Source organism: Ambystoma mexicanum, chromosome 5p, assembly GCF_040938575.1.
Source record: "Ambystoma mexicanum isolate Mex_15411 chromosome 5p, UKY_AmexF1_1, whole genome shotgun sequence".
Lineage (NCBI taxonomy): Eukaryota > Metazoa > Chordata > Amphibia > Caudata > Ambystomatidae > Ambystoma > Ambystoma mexicanum.
In genome coordinates, this window is record NC_090930.1 from 1,311,178,076 (window position 1) to 1,311,192,097 (window position 14,022).

The 14,022-nt window shown below is 47.3% G+C and overlaps 1 protein-coding gene across 1 annotated transcript in view; it reads left to right on the plus strand.

Annotated features, from left to right (window-relative positions):
• Nucleotides 1-14,022, plus strand: part of ICE1 (interactor of little elongation complex ELL subunit 1) — a 740,954-nt gene that overhangs the window by 468,951 nt on the left and 257,981 nt on the right. The window contains exon 15 of the mRNA XM_069613713.1: nt 5,281-5,441. Within this exon, the coding sequence (XP_069469814.1) occupies nt 5,281-5,441 (161 nt within the window). The remainder of the gene's footprint in view (nt 1-5,280; nt 5,442-14,022) is intronic.

Consider the following 14,022-nt stretch of genomic DNA (forward strand, 5'->3'; position numbering starts at 1 on the left):
AGTAGTTTCAGTTGGAGCAGTTTTTAATGCCATTCCATAAACCACATGTGCCTGACAAAATCAATATGTTAGCAATAGGAAGAATAAATACAGTGCCAAGAAGGGAAAGGGTTTACTTTGGGTTGGCGGCTTTGGGGTATATATATTTATAATGGATAATGTTTGCTAAACATAAGACAATGGGGTATTTGCCTGGTTCTATCATTGAATTTACATACAACAAGTCACACTGCGGAATTCACTCATCTCTGTGGGTATTCCCTGCTGCCATACCAAAGCGTAATATCTCTGTGATTACATGAACATCTTCTTTTGGCCCGCAAGTAAACTAAAGGCTGTAACGTAAAGAGAGCATGCGTGTGCATGTGTGTGTATGCGCACAAGCTTATGCGACCATCAGCCTCCATTGATCTGTGGCATGCAGGTTATAAAGATGGCAACATGTTCATCTTCACCAGTAGCCAGTGGGGGAGCTAAAATCCAAAATGACCACTTAAGAAAAGCTATTCAGTTTGCTTTGCCAGTTGCAGCAGCCCCCCCCCCCCCTCTCCACACGTGCGTTTGTGTTTGGTGGAAGCAAGGGATGGCATTTCAGTGGAAAGTATGTTGAAAAGCCCAATTCTGGCCCTGGGTGCCTGGTTTTGTTTGTGATGATAAATCCGACAATGTATGACCTTTTAGAAAATATTTGCTAAGATTGGTTAACTACACCTGCTATACCGCGATAACCATGATATACCGTCATTTGGCAAGAAGGTTATCGTACCATCATAAAACTAATACTGTGACACCCCTAGGGAGGAGTGGACCCGTACACCAATTTCATTATTTCTTGACCTCTGCAGCTGCAGAGGAGAGGGAAGAAAATAAACCTCTGAGGTTCTCTGCTGCTTTCTTCGTTGAAAGCTGTGCGCCGTAAATTCACTCGAATGCCGATAGCCCTAGATGCTGTATCAATTTGGTGATCTGCTGATTACCTCAGATCCTGTGCGATGGGTTTAGTCTCTGCTAGACCAGACTTAAAAGCTGCAACTCCCATTAGAAAAAAGCAAGATGGTCGCGCTTGCCCACATTTGGATTGCTCTGAACTAATGGGATTGCTGGTGCGTTGTGCATCTCAAGGATGCTTATCTTCATGTTCCAATCTTTGCTGCGCACAAGAAGTTTCTCAGATTTGCGCTTTGCCAACGCCATTATCAGCGCAGAATCCTTCCATTTGGACTAAATGTCACCCCCAGAGTTTTCACAAAATGTATGAGTGCTATAGGGTTTATTCACAGGTCACTGAGGATTCACGTTTATCCCTACTTAGACGACTGGTTAGTGAAGGCGGATTTGTGCCAACAGGCTTCAGCAGTTGCAGTGTCAACTTAACCCTCGCGCTTTCGGTCAATCACAAGAAATCTTTTTGCATCGCAACTCAGAACATTACCTTTATTGGGTTCAGATGGGACTTCACAGTAGGCAGAGAATTCCTAACGGAACAAACGATGCACAACATAAAGCTGTCGGTTGCAAACTCCCCCAGTCTGGAAGACAACCTCAGTGTGTTGTTGGTTTTAGCACCTCCTTGGTTTCCTAGCTGCTTCAATTCTAGACCTCCCGCTAGCTTGTCTAAAGATGAAAGATTCAGCCAGCATCTATCAGTTTCATGGGACCAGGAAAGGGACCACCAATCAAAAAAAAAGTAACAAGTAGTTTCGATTCAAGATCCACCTCCCCAGATTGTTTCTATTATTGATTTGAAATTCAAAGGAGCTGATAAAAACCGACGGCACCACAGCCATGTTCTATATAAACAAGCAGGGAGGGACAAGATCTCTTCTGCTGCGTCACCTGGCCCTACAGATCTGGAAGTTGGCAATTCAACATCAGTTAACTCTACAAGCAGTTCATTTACCGGGGGGCGGGATCTCAACATCAAAACAGACACAATAAGCTGTCTGTCTCATTGCAACCATGAATGGGAGCTCAAAAACTCAGTTCTGCAGGCGATATATGTCAAATGGGGCTTTCCTCAAGTGGATCTCTTTGCAACATCCCAAAATTCTCAAATGCTGTGTGTGTAGCCCTATTAGGGCAGGATCTGCATTCCCTAGGAGACGCTCTTCAGATTTCATGGGACAGCAAAAAGTGTTATGCCTTTTCCCCACTGCCGCTTGTTAAGAGTTCTCTCAAAATTCTGAAAATCAAGTCATTGTTCTCTAATTCTAATAGTCCCAAACTTTCCAACTCTGATCTGGTACTCGGAACTGCTGTTCCTCAGTTCTCTCAGCTCATGGCAACGCCCAGTTTTACAGGATCTTCTGTCTCAGCAGGGGAGTCGGCTTCTGCAACCCTCCCCGACATCAATGAACTGGTCAGCATGGTACCTAAGCAATTTTCTCTCTTGGCTAGGTCTATGAAACCACAACATGGTTATTATGCTGGCAGCCAGAAAGCAATCCACAAGGTAACAATACAAGAGCAAGTGGACATGTTTTTCATTTTGCGGATGCAAGAGCGTCCCTTGAATCTTTTTCAGCCGTTACTGGGCAGCTTCCTTTTTTTGTCTCTTATCTGGCATCTAAAGGTGTAAAGGGTCACTCATGTCGCACATATTTATCCGCGATCGGAGCTTACGTCTGTTCCCGAGCTTGAATATATCTACGTTAAATCCTGTCATTAGAAGACACTTTGATGACCTGCTTTGTTTCTATCCTCCAGTGATGAAGCTTCATCCAGTTTGGGACCTCCATGTAGTCCTACCTGCCACATCTCATAAGCCATGAGAACCCATCTCATTGGCTGACATAAAATCGGTTTCATGGAGGGGTCCCTTTTTAAGTCACCATTACTTCCTCTTGGAGGATTAGCGAAAATCAAGCACTTTCAGCGTTGGAGCCCTATATGGTTTTTCAGAGACAAGGTGGTTCTTGGAATACACCCTCAGATTTTGCTTATGGTGGTGTCATTTTTTAACTTAAATCAATAAATGGTATTGCCTACGTTTTTTCTTAACTTTCAGAAAGACTAGGAAAGAGTCCTGCACCCGCTGGTGGTTCGGCTGACACTTAAATTCTACCTGGACAGGTCTAGCCCATTCAGAAAGTCTGACAGCCTGTCTCCTTTGACGGTCCTCAGGCGAGCCTTCAGACATCTAAGGCCACTCTATCGAGACGGATTGGTTATCTGAATGCCTCCCAGATATGGTCAGATGATAGATTTGGTCAGGCGGTTCTACAGAACCTGTTTTTTAGGTTGGCTTCCAACCACCCTCTTAGATTAATGCTTTTAAATCTACCATAAGTATGGAGGAAAGGACAGGACGTAGGAGTACAAAAGCTACTCACCGAAGTGACGACTTTACTCCAAGTTCATAGTCTTCTTTCCTCCATATGCCTCGCCTGCCTCAATATAATAAGCTGTTGGTTAGGTGTCCGTCTAGCGGATCAATGACTGATGGGTGATGCCAGTAAGCAGAGTCAGTGGGTCTATCCACGCTCCAGCACTTACAGAGCAACACATACATTTTTTAAAAGGGAAAGCTACTCTTATGCTCTAAGTGTTCCGGTCCTATCCCCAGAGGATGGACACTCGTAGGTATGGAGGAAAGGGGAGTATGACTGGGAGTACAGAAGTCACTACAACAAGTAACTTTCTTTCAGCAAACACATTTGTAAATTATGGAAATGCAAATCAAATGTAGAGAATAGTGGAAGTACTTTTTGATGTATGCTTTCTAGTTAGTAGCTGAACAAGTTTGAAGGCCAGAAATAAAATTGGTGGACCTAAAGGCAGGTGAAACTAAAATGTTATCATGGAGAAAGGGTTTGTTTATGTTGAGCGCAGAGGTGTTTAGCGATTTCCATGGCGACACGTCAATACATTGAGTATGGAGGATGTTTTTCTACGTCGTGCACAGACGTCGTGACAAGGGGCGTGGCATAGCATTCTGGTATGCTCATGTCAATTCGAGGGGTGTGTATTATGATTTATTGCCTCGAGGGCACTTGAATTTAGGGCGATCCATCAATTTATTAGATTATCATACACGGCAGTTGTGGTCTTGTATGTTTCTTAGATATTATTGTCTTGCATTGTACCGTAAATTGCATTGAAAGAAAAAATGTAATCCTTCAATACATTGTAAAAAAAATACAACTGTAGTACATAAGTAGATTACAATAAAACTTTTGCGAGAACCTCTCCTTTTAACCAAAACAGCAAATTGTTTGTTTCTGCTGCCTCACCCAACGAAGGAGGAGGCGAAGCTCCATAGGTTGGATCCAAAAAGGGCACTGAGCTACCACTTAGCTAGAATGGTGTCCTTTCGCGAGGGCGACGAGTTGTATTCCCGCAGGTGCAGTTGGGACGTGCGGTTACCAAACTTATCTTGCCCAATAGTTTTTTGCATAGCACAGTGCTCCGAAAAGATGGAAGAGTCTGTCCCTGTGGCACTCCGACCCCACTGTTCTGAAGGGGTGGATGCCTTCTCGGCTCTGCAAAGAGGTGGTACATTTTGAAAGATATCTGGCAAGGTGCCATCTGCATGTATCTTCATACATTTGCAAAGCATTACAGCTTAAATAATTTGAGGGGCAGGGATGCCCAGCTTGGCAGTGTTTTACAATTTTTGTATTGTCTAATGCTTTAAGCACACCTTCTGTAATACTACTTCAGTAATCTATCCTGATGAGGAATTTGTGGGCGAATGCAATCCATTGAGGAAAAAATGATTGTCCGGTAACCTTTCTATGGATGATCCTCCTACAGAATTCTCATCACCCTCCCAGCCTACCCCGCTTTTGAAAGTTTTCTTGTCTGCCAGTTTACAGAGGAGTTTACCAAAAAAAACACAGCCTAGAAAACTCAAAACTAGCCAAAATTAAAGGTTTGCTGACATTCTTGTTTGGCTCTTCACAAAATAAATGAAAACTTTTACAAAGTGGTTTTCCTTTGTATGGGGAACAATTCCCTGGGCTGCTGACGCTGATGGGTGGGGGGTGGAACTGAGGAAGGGGGGAGTAGTGCATACTATGTGTATGGATGCTGATGTCGAATCCATAGAAAGAACATTATCAGTAAGTCATTTTTCCTTTTTCTAGAGGTAAATTGAAATGAATTACGACACATAGGGAAGATTTGTTTACTGGCAAGTTTGGTGCTTCTTGAACAATGGACAGAAATAACAGTATGCATAAAACAGTGTGGTCATTACCTCAAATAGATAATGCATACAAAATGTGTAAAGGCATCAGTTTTTAATGTTTGAAAGTTTTCTTTTATTCATCCTCTTAGACTTTCCTGAATCTGAGAAATTATCGCTGTTCATTATAAGTGTTTGGAAAGAAATGTTCTCTCTGCCTGGAGTGATTAACAAAGCTATGCAATCACTTATGAAGCACCGAGCAAAAGGAGATGTTTTGGCATGCTTGACGTCATATCTTAAATGGGACAAGGTATGTACAGCCTTCATTTGTTTTCTTACAAGTATAGGTGAGACCGTGGTGCAGTGGTGTCAGTGTGTCACTAGCAGGTTTCCAAAACTGCATAATCTCTTCTGTGTGAGATTTCCACCACATTGTTCTAGAGATCAGTGTGCGAAACACTATTTTTCAAATTGCATGATTTTTATGTAGTAAGTCATTACAGAATCCTCCTTTTTGGAACGCTAGTGTTAGGAAAGATTTCCCTTTATAGCAACTTTCCCTCCATTTCTGTGGACCCCCAAAATTTTTGCTTTTGATTTTTTTTTTTAATCTGACCTGAACTTTAGGCAGTGCAGTGAAATCTTCTGCTTCCCTGGCTTTTGCTCATTATTATGGCGAAACTGACATGTCCTTCAGACTGTCAGTACTGAGAAACACGGTTTCTCTTAGTCTTTTGACTTTGTTGTTGTTGGTCAAATGTTATTGCGCAAAGTACATTATAGTACAGCGCAATGGGCCAATGTGTTTTATGACCCTAGACCCCTTTTTTTTTTCAAAAAATGTGTATTGGCATTTTTAAACTCAAACATTTCGCCCCAACTCCCTCCCGCTCCCCAAACATCCCCCTGACAGCTGTTCCTCCCCTTGAACTTTTACTTTTTGTGTTCTCACACTAGTTCAAATATCTTCCACCTCTTCGGGCATAGCCCCAGTCTTCAGTCACTGCGGAGGAATGATGGACCATGTCCCAATCGGCCACAAATTTCTGTAAATTTCCTTGCAAAGAGTAAGTCACACGCTCCAAGGCCACAACTTGCAAGACCTTGGTTAACCATTCTTGTTCATTAGGGACTGATCTGGATTTCCACTTTTGGGCCACCAGTAGTAGTGCTGCTATGCTGAGGATCACATAGGCCTTCTTCTGAGTTCTAGTTGGCAAGGACTCCAATATGCCCCCCCCCCCCCCCCATCACCAGCATGGCCTCCATAATGTCCCCTTTGGCCTGTATCCCGAACATGTCCAACAGTCTTTTTTATATTCCCAAAACCGTGTCAGCCTCCCACAAGACCACCAAAATGTAACCCCAATCGCCAGGGGAGGAAGGATGGCTCAGGGGCAAAGCGTTTGTCTTGGAAGCAAGACAACGCAGCACAACACAGGTTTGAATCCCAATCCTGCGCTTAGTAACCACTCGCTGATATTAAGCGTGCTATAAATGAACAATAAAATTAAATAAATGAGTTGCACCCTCTCCAACATCTGTCTGAAACTGCTGGGTAGCATTTATGAAGCTCTATCGGGGCGAGGTGCCACTGAACCATGACCATGATTCACATTTCCGTAATTTGCACTGCCATAGTCAAGCGGGGGATATCTGTCCACAACTTCTCCCACTGTTCCCTTTCTATTTCCTGCCCCACTGTATCCGCCCAGTGTTTCATGTAGGGTCATTTCTCAGTTTCTTCGCGGGACGAAAATATCCCAAAAAGGTCCACAATGATATGAGCTTCCCCAGTGATGCTTGTTCGGCATTTCTCAAAGCTTGTGAGGCCCCTTGTTGTTGCCTTAACACCCCGGGGCTTTTCACGCAATGCCTTATTTGGAAATATCTAAATCTCTCCTCACAACCTAAAATCCTTTTTACATTGTTCATACGCTTTTACCTCTGCTCTATCCGTCATGTCCTTTAACACCCGGCACCCCTCCTTTTCCTATCTCTCAGAGGCCCCCACCTTCCTTGCTTCCTTAGGTGAATTGTGGATTGCTAAATAGTTGTCAACAGGGATGGAAAAGTCTTCAACCCCACTTTCTCGTCTAGGACATCCCAAACCTCACCCACTAGGGCCGTGATCCGACTCCTGTACATATTTTCTGTTCTGTCTGCCTTAGGACACCCTGACACACCGTCCAATGGCCGACCCACAACCGCCCTATCCATGTTCACCCACACCTTTTCCGGGTCATCCCTAAACCACTTCTGTATCACTCTAGCATGCGCAGGCAAATAGTAAAGATAAACATTTGGAGCACCCAGGCCTCCCTTGTGGGTGGGCGTCATTAACAGCCCCATAAACAATTGTGGCATTTTATTATTCCAATAAAAACTTGGTTGTCAGCCCCTGGAGTTCCTTAAAGAAGGAAGAGCCTGAAATTAATAGAGGATCTTCAAGACGTTAATTCTCCCCAACCATGAGATCGACAGGGGCACCATTCCCTCAATAGCTGCTTACTTTTCTCTAGGGGAATGGATAGTTTGCTTTATATACCTCTCCCAGTGACTCCGTGAGCTGGATTCCCAAATAGCGGATACTCCCGGTAGCCCAAACATAGGGGCACCTCTCCTTCAGTGCTGCTACCCTCTCCCCTGTCATAATCGGGTTAAGCATTTCCGATTTGTTATCATACATTTTTAAGCCTACCCCTTCCACACACACCCCACAAACTCCTCCGACTCCTTCCCTACCGCCAGCAACGTGGTCTCCGGCTTAGGAACTGTTAGCAACATGTTGTCCGCAAAGGGGGAGCCCCTGCCAAACCCAATCCCTGTGAGCTTTGGAGATTCCCTAATACGTGCAAGTAGGGGTTCTAGATGGATTGTGTATAGGAACGAGGAGAGTGGGCACCCTTATTTCATGCCCCGGGATGAAATTATAGTCTCCAAGAGCTGGCCGTTTATTGCAAGGCAGAGAGTCGGGTGCCTATAGTTAGCCCCCACCATGTTTATGAACCCTTCCCCCATCCCCATTGCCTCCATAGTGTGGAAGAGAATGTCCACTCTACACGGTCGAAGACTTTCTCTGTGTGTAGAGCCAGGACCGCTGCCGGGGTGTTTAGTCAAGGTAGCTTTCTCTGAGGTGACACCCTATGCGTATTGTCCGAAGCCTGCCTATTTTTAATTAATCCCGATAGGTCCACCCTGATCAACTGCGTGAGTAGCCTTTCAAGTCGGGACGCCAATATCTGGGAGTATATTTTCGTGTCCAAATTGATTGCATATCTCCGGGTCTTTATTGGGCTTCAATAGCAGAACCACTTTGCCCTCCTCTGTAGAGCGAACAATTTTCCTGTACTTCCTGAAAGAATTAAATAAGGGAACCAGAATCTGAAATGTTGTATAAAAAAACAGCCAAGTAACCGTCCGTCCGGCCCAGGGGCTTTCCCGTTCGGCAGCGCCCGGATTGTGGCCCTTACCGTCTCTGGAGTAATTGCCCCCCTCTAACTCCTCCCTTTTCTCTCAGGGATTTTTTTTTTTAAAGGAGGTCCTCACCAAATACTCTCTTTAAGCCCCATAACTCGGGCAAATCTGTTGCATACAGGCTTGAGTAAAATTCCCTGAAGGTGTCCAGCATGTCCTCATTCAGGGTGCACTCCCTTTTTCGCCCAGACCTGATCTTGGCTATAATCCTGACCCCCCCAGCCCCCCCTTTATTCCTTAACTGTCTAGCCAGTAACCTATCCGCCTTCTTCGCTTTAATGTAACATATCTGCTGGAGGTATAGAAGTGATTGCTCCTCCCTCTTAGTTTGGAGGACATCCAGCTGGCCCCTAATCACCCTATATTCCTTCCTGGCAGCATTACCTACATCTTTCTCCATTCTCGACATTGCCTCCTTTAATTGTTCTTGAAGATCTTCTCTCTCCACCTTTCTATCGCCCCCCCCCCCACCCAATGGTGGTTTTAAATGCATCCCACATGGTATGTGCTTCAGTCTCCTGCAAACGTTTTGTCATAAAGTCATTAATCCATACCCTCAATTCGTCGCAGATCACCAGGTCATTGAGAAGGTGTTCTGGGAATTTCCATCTCCATAGTCCCAGGTCCCCTTTCTTCCTTTGCAGTGAAATGCCAATAGGTGCATGGTCTGACAGTGCCATTTCCCCCAGCTCAATCTTACCCACCTGTCCCAAGAGGGCACGAGCCACCCACAGTCTATTCTTGAAAATTACCTATGGCAGTGGGAATAGAACATATATCTGCTCTCCCCCTCCTTCAGTTCCCTCCATGTGTCCACCAGGCCCAGCCTTTCTATTTCCTCTTTTGTTTTCTTAGATGGGGCCCTCAGATTGTGATACATTCTTGCTCTCCTATCTTTGTCAGGGCCCCCACGCCAAGTTAATAGGCCCGTGAGCACTATACTTCCCTTCGCAAACTTCTCAAGTTCTCCCAGTACCATCTTCAGGAACCCCTCCTGCCCAGCATTGGGGGCATAAATTGTTGCAAAGTGTACCTCTCCCCATCCCAATTGACATTGGCCATAAAGTATCAGCCTTCTGGATCTACCTTCGTCTCTGGTTCGGCCCAGAGAGCCAGGAGTACTCCACCTAGTTTCCCCCTTATCATTGGCCTGAAGCAAATGGGTATACCCTCCCAACTGGAGTTGGTCTATCCACGTTCTGAACTTGTCTCTTGAAGCGCTACCAAGTCCGCATTTTCCCTTCCCAAGAATTGTTCCACCATTTTCCTTTTCCCCAGTGAGTTAAGACCCCCGATATTGAGTGATTATCTTAGTTATGCATTTAATCTGTGGTAATTCGGATCCTACGATCTCAGTTGAACAGCTGTCTTCCCCCCAACCCCTCCCCACTACTCCACCCCAAACCCCCCACTCTGGAGGGGCTCAGCCATCCTCTAGCCCCCCCCCACCCCCCCGGTCTTCCCATCCAGGAACGGAACTGTAACCCTTTAATATCCCAGAGTGAAAACTTGCTGGTCTCCCTAAACCCATAACAGAAACAAGATAAGACCCATCCCCCACGCCCCCTGTGCCCACACATAACACCCTCCCCTAGTCTCAGAGTGGCGGGGTCGCCTGCTCATTCTCTAGCCAGGATATCCCTCCATTCCCGCTTTCCCTGGGTGAAGGCACCCCCGGGCCTCGCAGAGCCCGCTATTTCACCCCTTTCCTTGGAAATGTTGTCCATTCCAGTTCTTCCTTTTGATAGTCACCCCTCATTCTTTGCTTGCTCCTTGGAGGTCCCTCCTCTTCCATCCGTAGGATCTTCAAACCCTGCTCACACGTGGTATTGTGGTGCTGCTTCCCTTCCCATTCGAAGAGCAGGCCGAAGGGAAAGGTCCACTTGTATTGTAGATCTGCTCTGGTCAGAACCCACACCACTCGCGCCATCAGTCTACTCTTTGTCAGGGTGGTTTGGGCCAAGTCCTGGTATAACTGGATCTCTGACCCATTGTATTTTATCACTTTAGCCTTCCTAGCTGCCACCAGGACTCTCTCCTTCTGACCACACTGGTGCAAGGCAACTACAACGTCCCTGGGTCTTGCCCCTGGCTTCCCCCTCCTAGGGTCCACTCTATGGATGGGGTCCAGTTCTATAGCGGACCAATCTTCCTCTCCGAGAATATCTGCAAACACCTGCTGTGCCATCAGTTGAAGGTCCTTGTCCGCCTCCTCCTCTCCTAGGCCTTTGATTCTTATATTGGCTTCCTGAAGCAGTTTTCAAGGTCCTCACTCTGGGTCTCCAGAGCTTGCATGGCCCTAGCAAGTTGTTCCACCAGTTTGTCTATTTTTCGGCTGTACACCACCTCCTGCAAAGTGTTTTCCGTTGCATCTACCCGTTCCTCCAGCTTTGACATTTCCCCTTCCACCTCCTGCAGGGCGGGGGAGAGTTCCCCCAGCATCAGGCTCAGCTGTGACTGAATGGTATCCACAATCATTTCTCCTGAAAATACTGGCAGAGAGCCTCCTCTGTTACCACCTTTTCCTTATCCTTCAGGGGCCCCTAGTTTCACGTTATTCCCCCCTGGATTGAGGGCCCCTGGTGACAACCGGACATGGCGTCCTCTTTCCTGTGCCAGAGTCTCTGTAAATGTTCTTCTTGTCTTTTTTTTTTCCTGATTTAGGAGCAGTCAGCCGGTCCTACCCCTTATTTTCCGACATACTGCACGGCGTCGATTTGTCGAGGGGGACATGGGGCTCCTCCAGGCCCCCCTCCTCTAGCTGTAGTCTCCTCCACTGCTGGGCCCCCACCTCAAGGTTCTCGCTCGTTCTTTTCCATCAGGGACCCGTTGATATGCGCCCTGTCTCTAGCCGCGAGATTTCTTTCTCCTCACATGGTTCCCCTTCCGCAGTGGGGAGTCCCGCTGCTGGTTGCCAGGCCCCTTCTTAGTTGCCCCCCCCTGTTCTCCTTACTTCTTCTGGGATGCTGTGGTAGCAGCTGTGGGTGAGGGCGCCCCCCCCATTGTTCTTCGCCTTTATTTGTTTGGGCGGGTTCAGGGGCTTCAGCCTTGCTCCCCCCTGGCAGCTCTGCCTGACTGGTGCCCCTCCTCACCTTCTCTTCATGGCGTTTCCTCTTCTGTTCCCCCCTCCAAGCCTTGTCTCAGAGCGGGGGGGCATCCCTACCCATCTCAAATTCCTTGCCTCGGGGGGGGGGGGGGAGGTGTAGGCAGGCTTCACACCCCCACCGACCCCCTAGCTCACCTTGCTCGGGAGGCACCGGCGGGTCCTCTCACAATTTCCGCGGTTGTCTTTGGATGCAGGGGGAAGGGAGTACAGCATCCCCCTCTTCCCAAGACCGGTGACCCCCATTGGGGTTGGCAGTCTCAGCGCTTTGCTCCTCCGCTCGCCCTGGTCACCTTTTCCAGCACTCTGTGCCCTGGCTGCACGGCTCGCGGCCAGCCGCAGTAGTGCTTCCTCCTTCTTCCCAGGCCTTCCTCGCCACTCGCCCAACCGCGCCTCCCAGGCTTGCCTCCTTCCCACCGGATCAACGGCAGTATACTGGCGTCTGTCTGCCAGCCGTGCGGTTCACCAGCGGGGAGTCCCCTGTGCTTGCCGGAGCCTGACGGGAAGCTCCTCCCGCCCCGTGCCCACTGCACACCGCAGACAGGCAGTTCCCACTACTCCCAGCTCTGGGGCGTGATGGGAGCTATGCGGAATGCCTCCTGATCCCCACTGCCTCACTTCTTCCCGACCTCTTTCACTGTTCCCGTTTGGGAATCCCTGCCTGTGGAATGCTCTTTGATTGTTGTAGGCCCTGAGTGCGAGAGTGCTCTCAACCTCTCAACACGCAGCTTTCCCCTCTGCGGCCATCTTGGAATTCCCCCCCCCCCCCTCCCCAACACCCGTAGGCCCCTTTTTAAGTAATTTTTGGTGTTTTGCCTTTGAACAGACTGGTGACCGCAGTAGCTTTTTCTGGTATTTTAATAACTTTTTACGGAGTCCTAAAGCGTTTGGCTCAAGACTGTGGCTAGTATCCAATATGGCCGTGCCACAAGGTCTTTTGTCTGTTCCTTTGTCCATTTTCGTTCCCCCTGCCCTTGCAGGTGCGGGACTTCCTTATTTGGGTATGCAGTTGCCTGCGAAATCTTCTTCTTTCGTGGGTCCCTGCAGGTCACGTTTGTAGGCACCCAGGAAGTAGGCTGGGTCTGTCGGGTCCCAATCCACATTACTGGTGCCTGGGTGTATAGTTTGCATGAGAGCATGAAGACCGCAGCAACCACTGCTGGTTGCATGCATGGGGTAGATATTCTCATTGGTGGATATGACGAAGGGGCCCTACATTTGTTGCCGCAGAGATAAGGGAGATCAGCAACCGATTCAAACTGGTCTGCAGAAGGAACCAGCTATCGTGAAGAGCCGAGCAGAACAATGGACGATCCTGAGACGCACTGAAGAGGGCTGGCACCCGAATACCCTTGTTGTCCGGGTCGAGCCCTGCTTTGCGCTTGATCCCAGAAGGCCTGACCAATCACTCTTGACTACTCCTGGTAACCCTCCAAGTAAGCCATCTCGGAAGTGTGCCTGATCCATCCAGTGGACTGACCAGCTGAAACCTTGGGTATCGCACAGGAGCGTCGCAGTTTCGATTTTTTTCAACATGAGATTTTGGGGATTCCTAGTTTATCCTACAAAGCCGGAAGGGACTTTGGCCATCATGCTCTGGGATTGAACCCAAATATGAAGGATCTCCACCAAAGTTATAGCCAGAAATGGTGTCTTCACAAGTGATGCTTCTTTACTTTAGACAAAGCGACCTAAGCCTTTATGACACAAACTATTGTCCATAAGGACTCGGACCCGGATTGGAACTAATGGTGACGCAAATGGAGACCAAACTTTCCCGAAAGGGTTTATGATCTTGGAGACGCTCCAGGCCGTGATAACGACCAGGGGTTGAAACAGGTGTCAGCTGTTTTTTCATCATTGAAGAATAAATATAATACACCTTAAAAAAAAAAGATATTTTTTTTGGAGTGCTAAAACATCTGGATGGACTACTTACTCAATTTACAAAAAGACTGGTTTTGAGCGTGAGATACTCTCCTGAAGTTTAATCTTTGTGTACATTTAGTCACAAACTCTGTGGGAAGTTTGAGGGAGTTGTTTTTTCTCGCTGCCAAACGTTTGGGACTGAGGAATAGACTCCGACCTTCAACGTACAAAACATTTTTTGGAGTGGTGACTAGCGAACCTATAGAGATCGATCCTATAACTTTAATTCTTCATTAGCCTACAAAGCACCCTTTTACTGAATTTCACTGTCCCAGCACCTTTGGTCCGTGAGGTGATGGAAGGCTGCTTCGTACACACGAGAGTTGGGTGTCCCTGCGTCATTGTGCGACGGTCGCTTAAGGCGATTTTCCTGTGTTCCTTC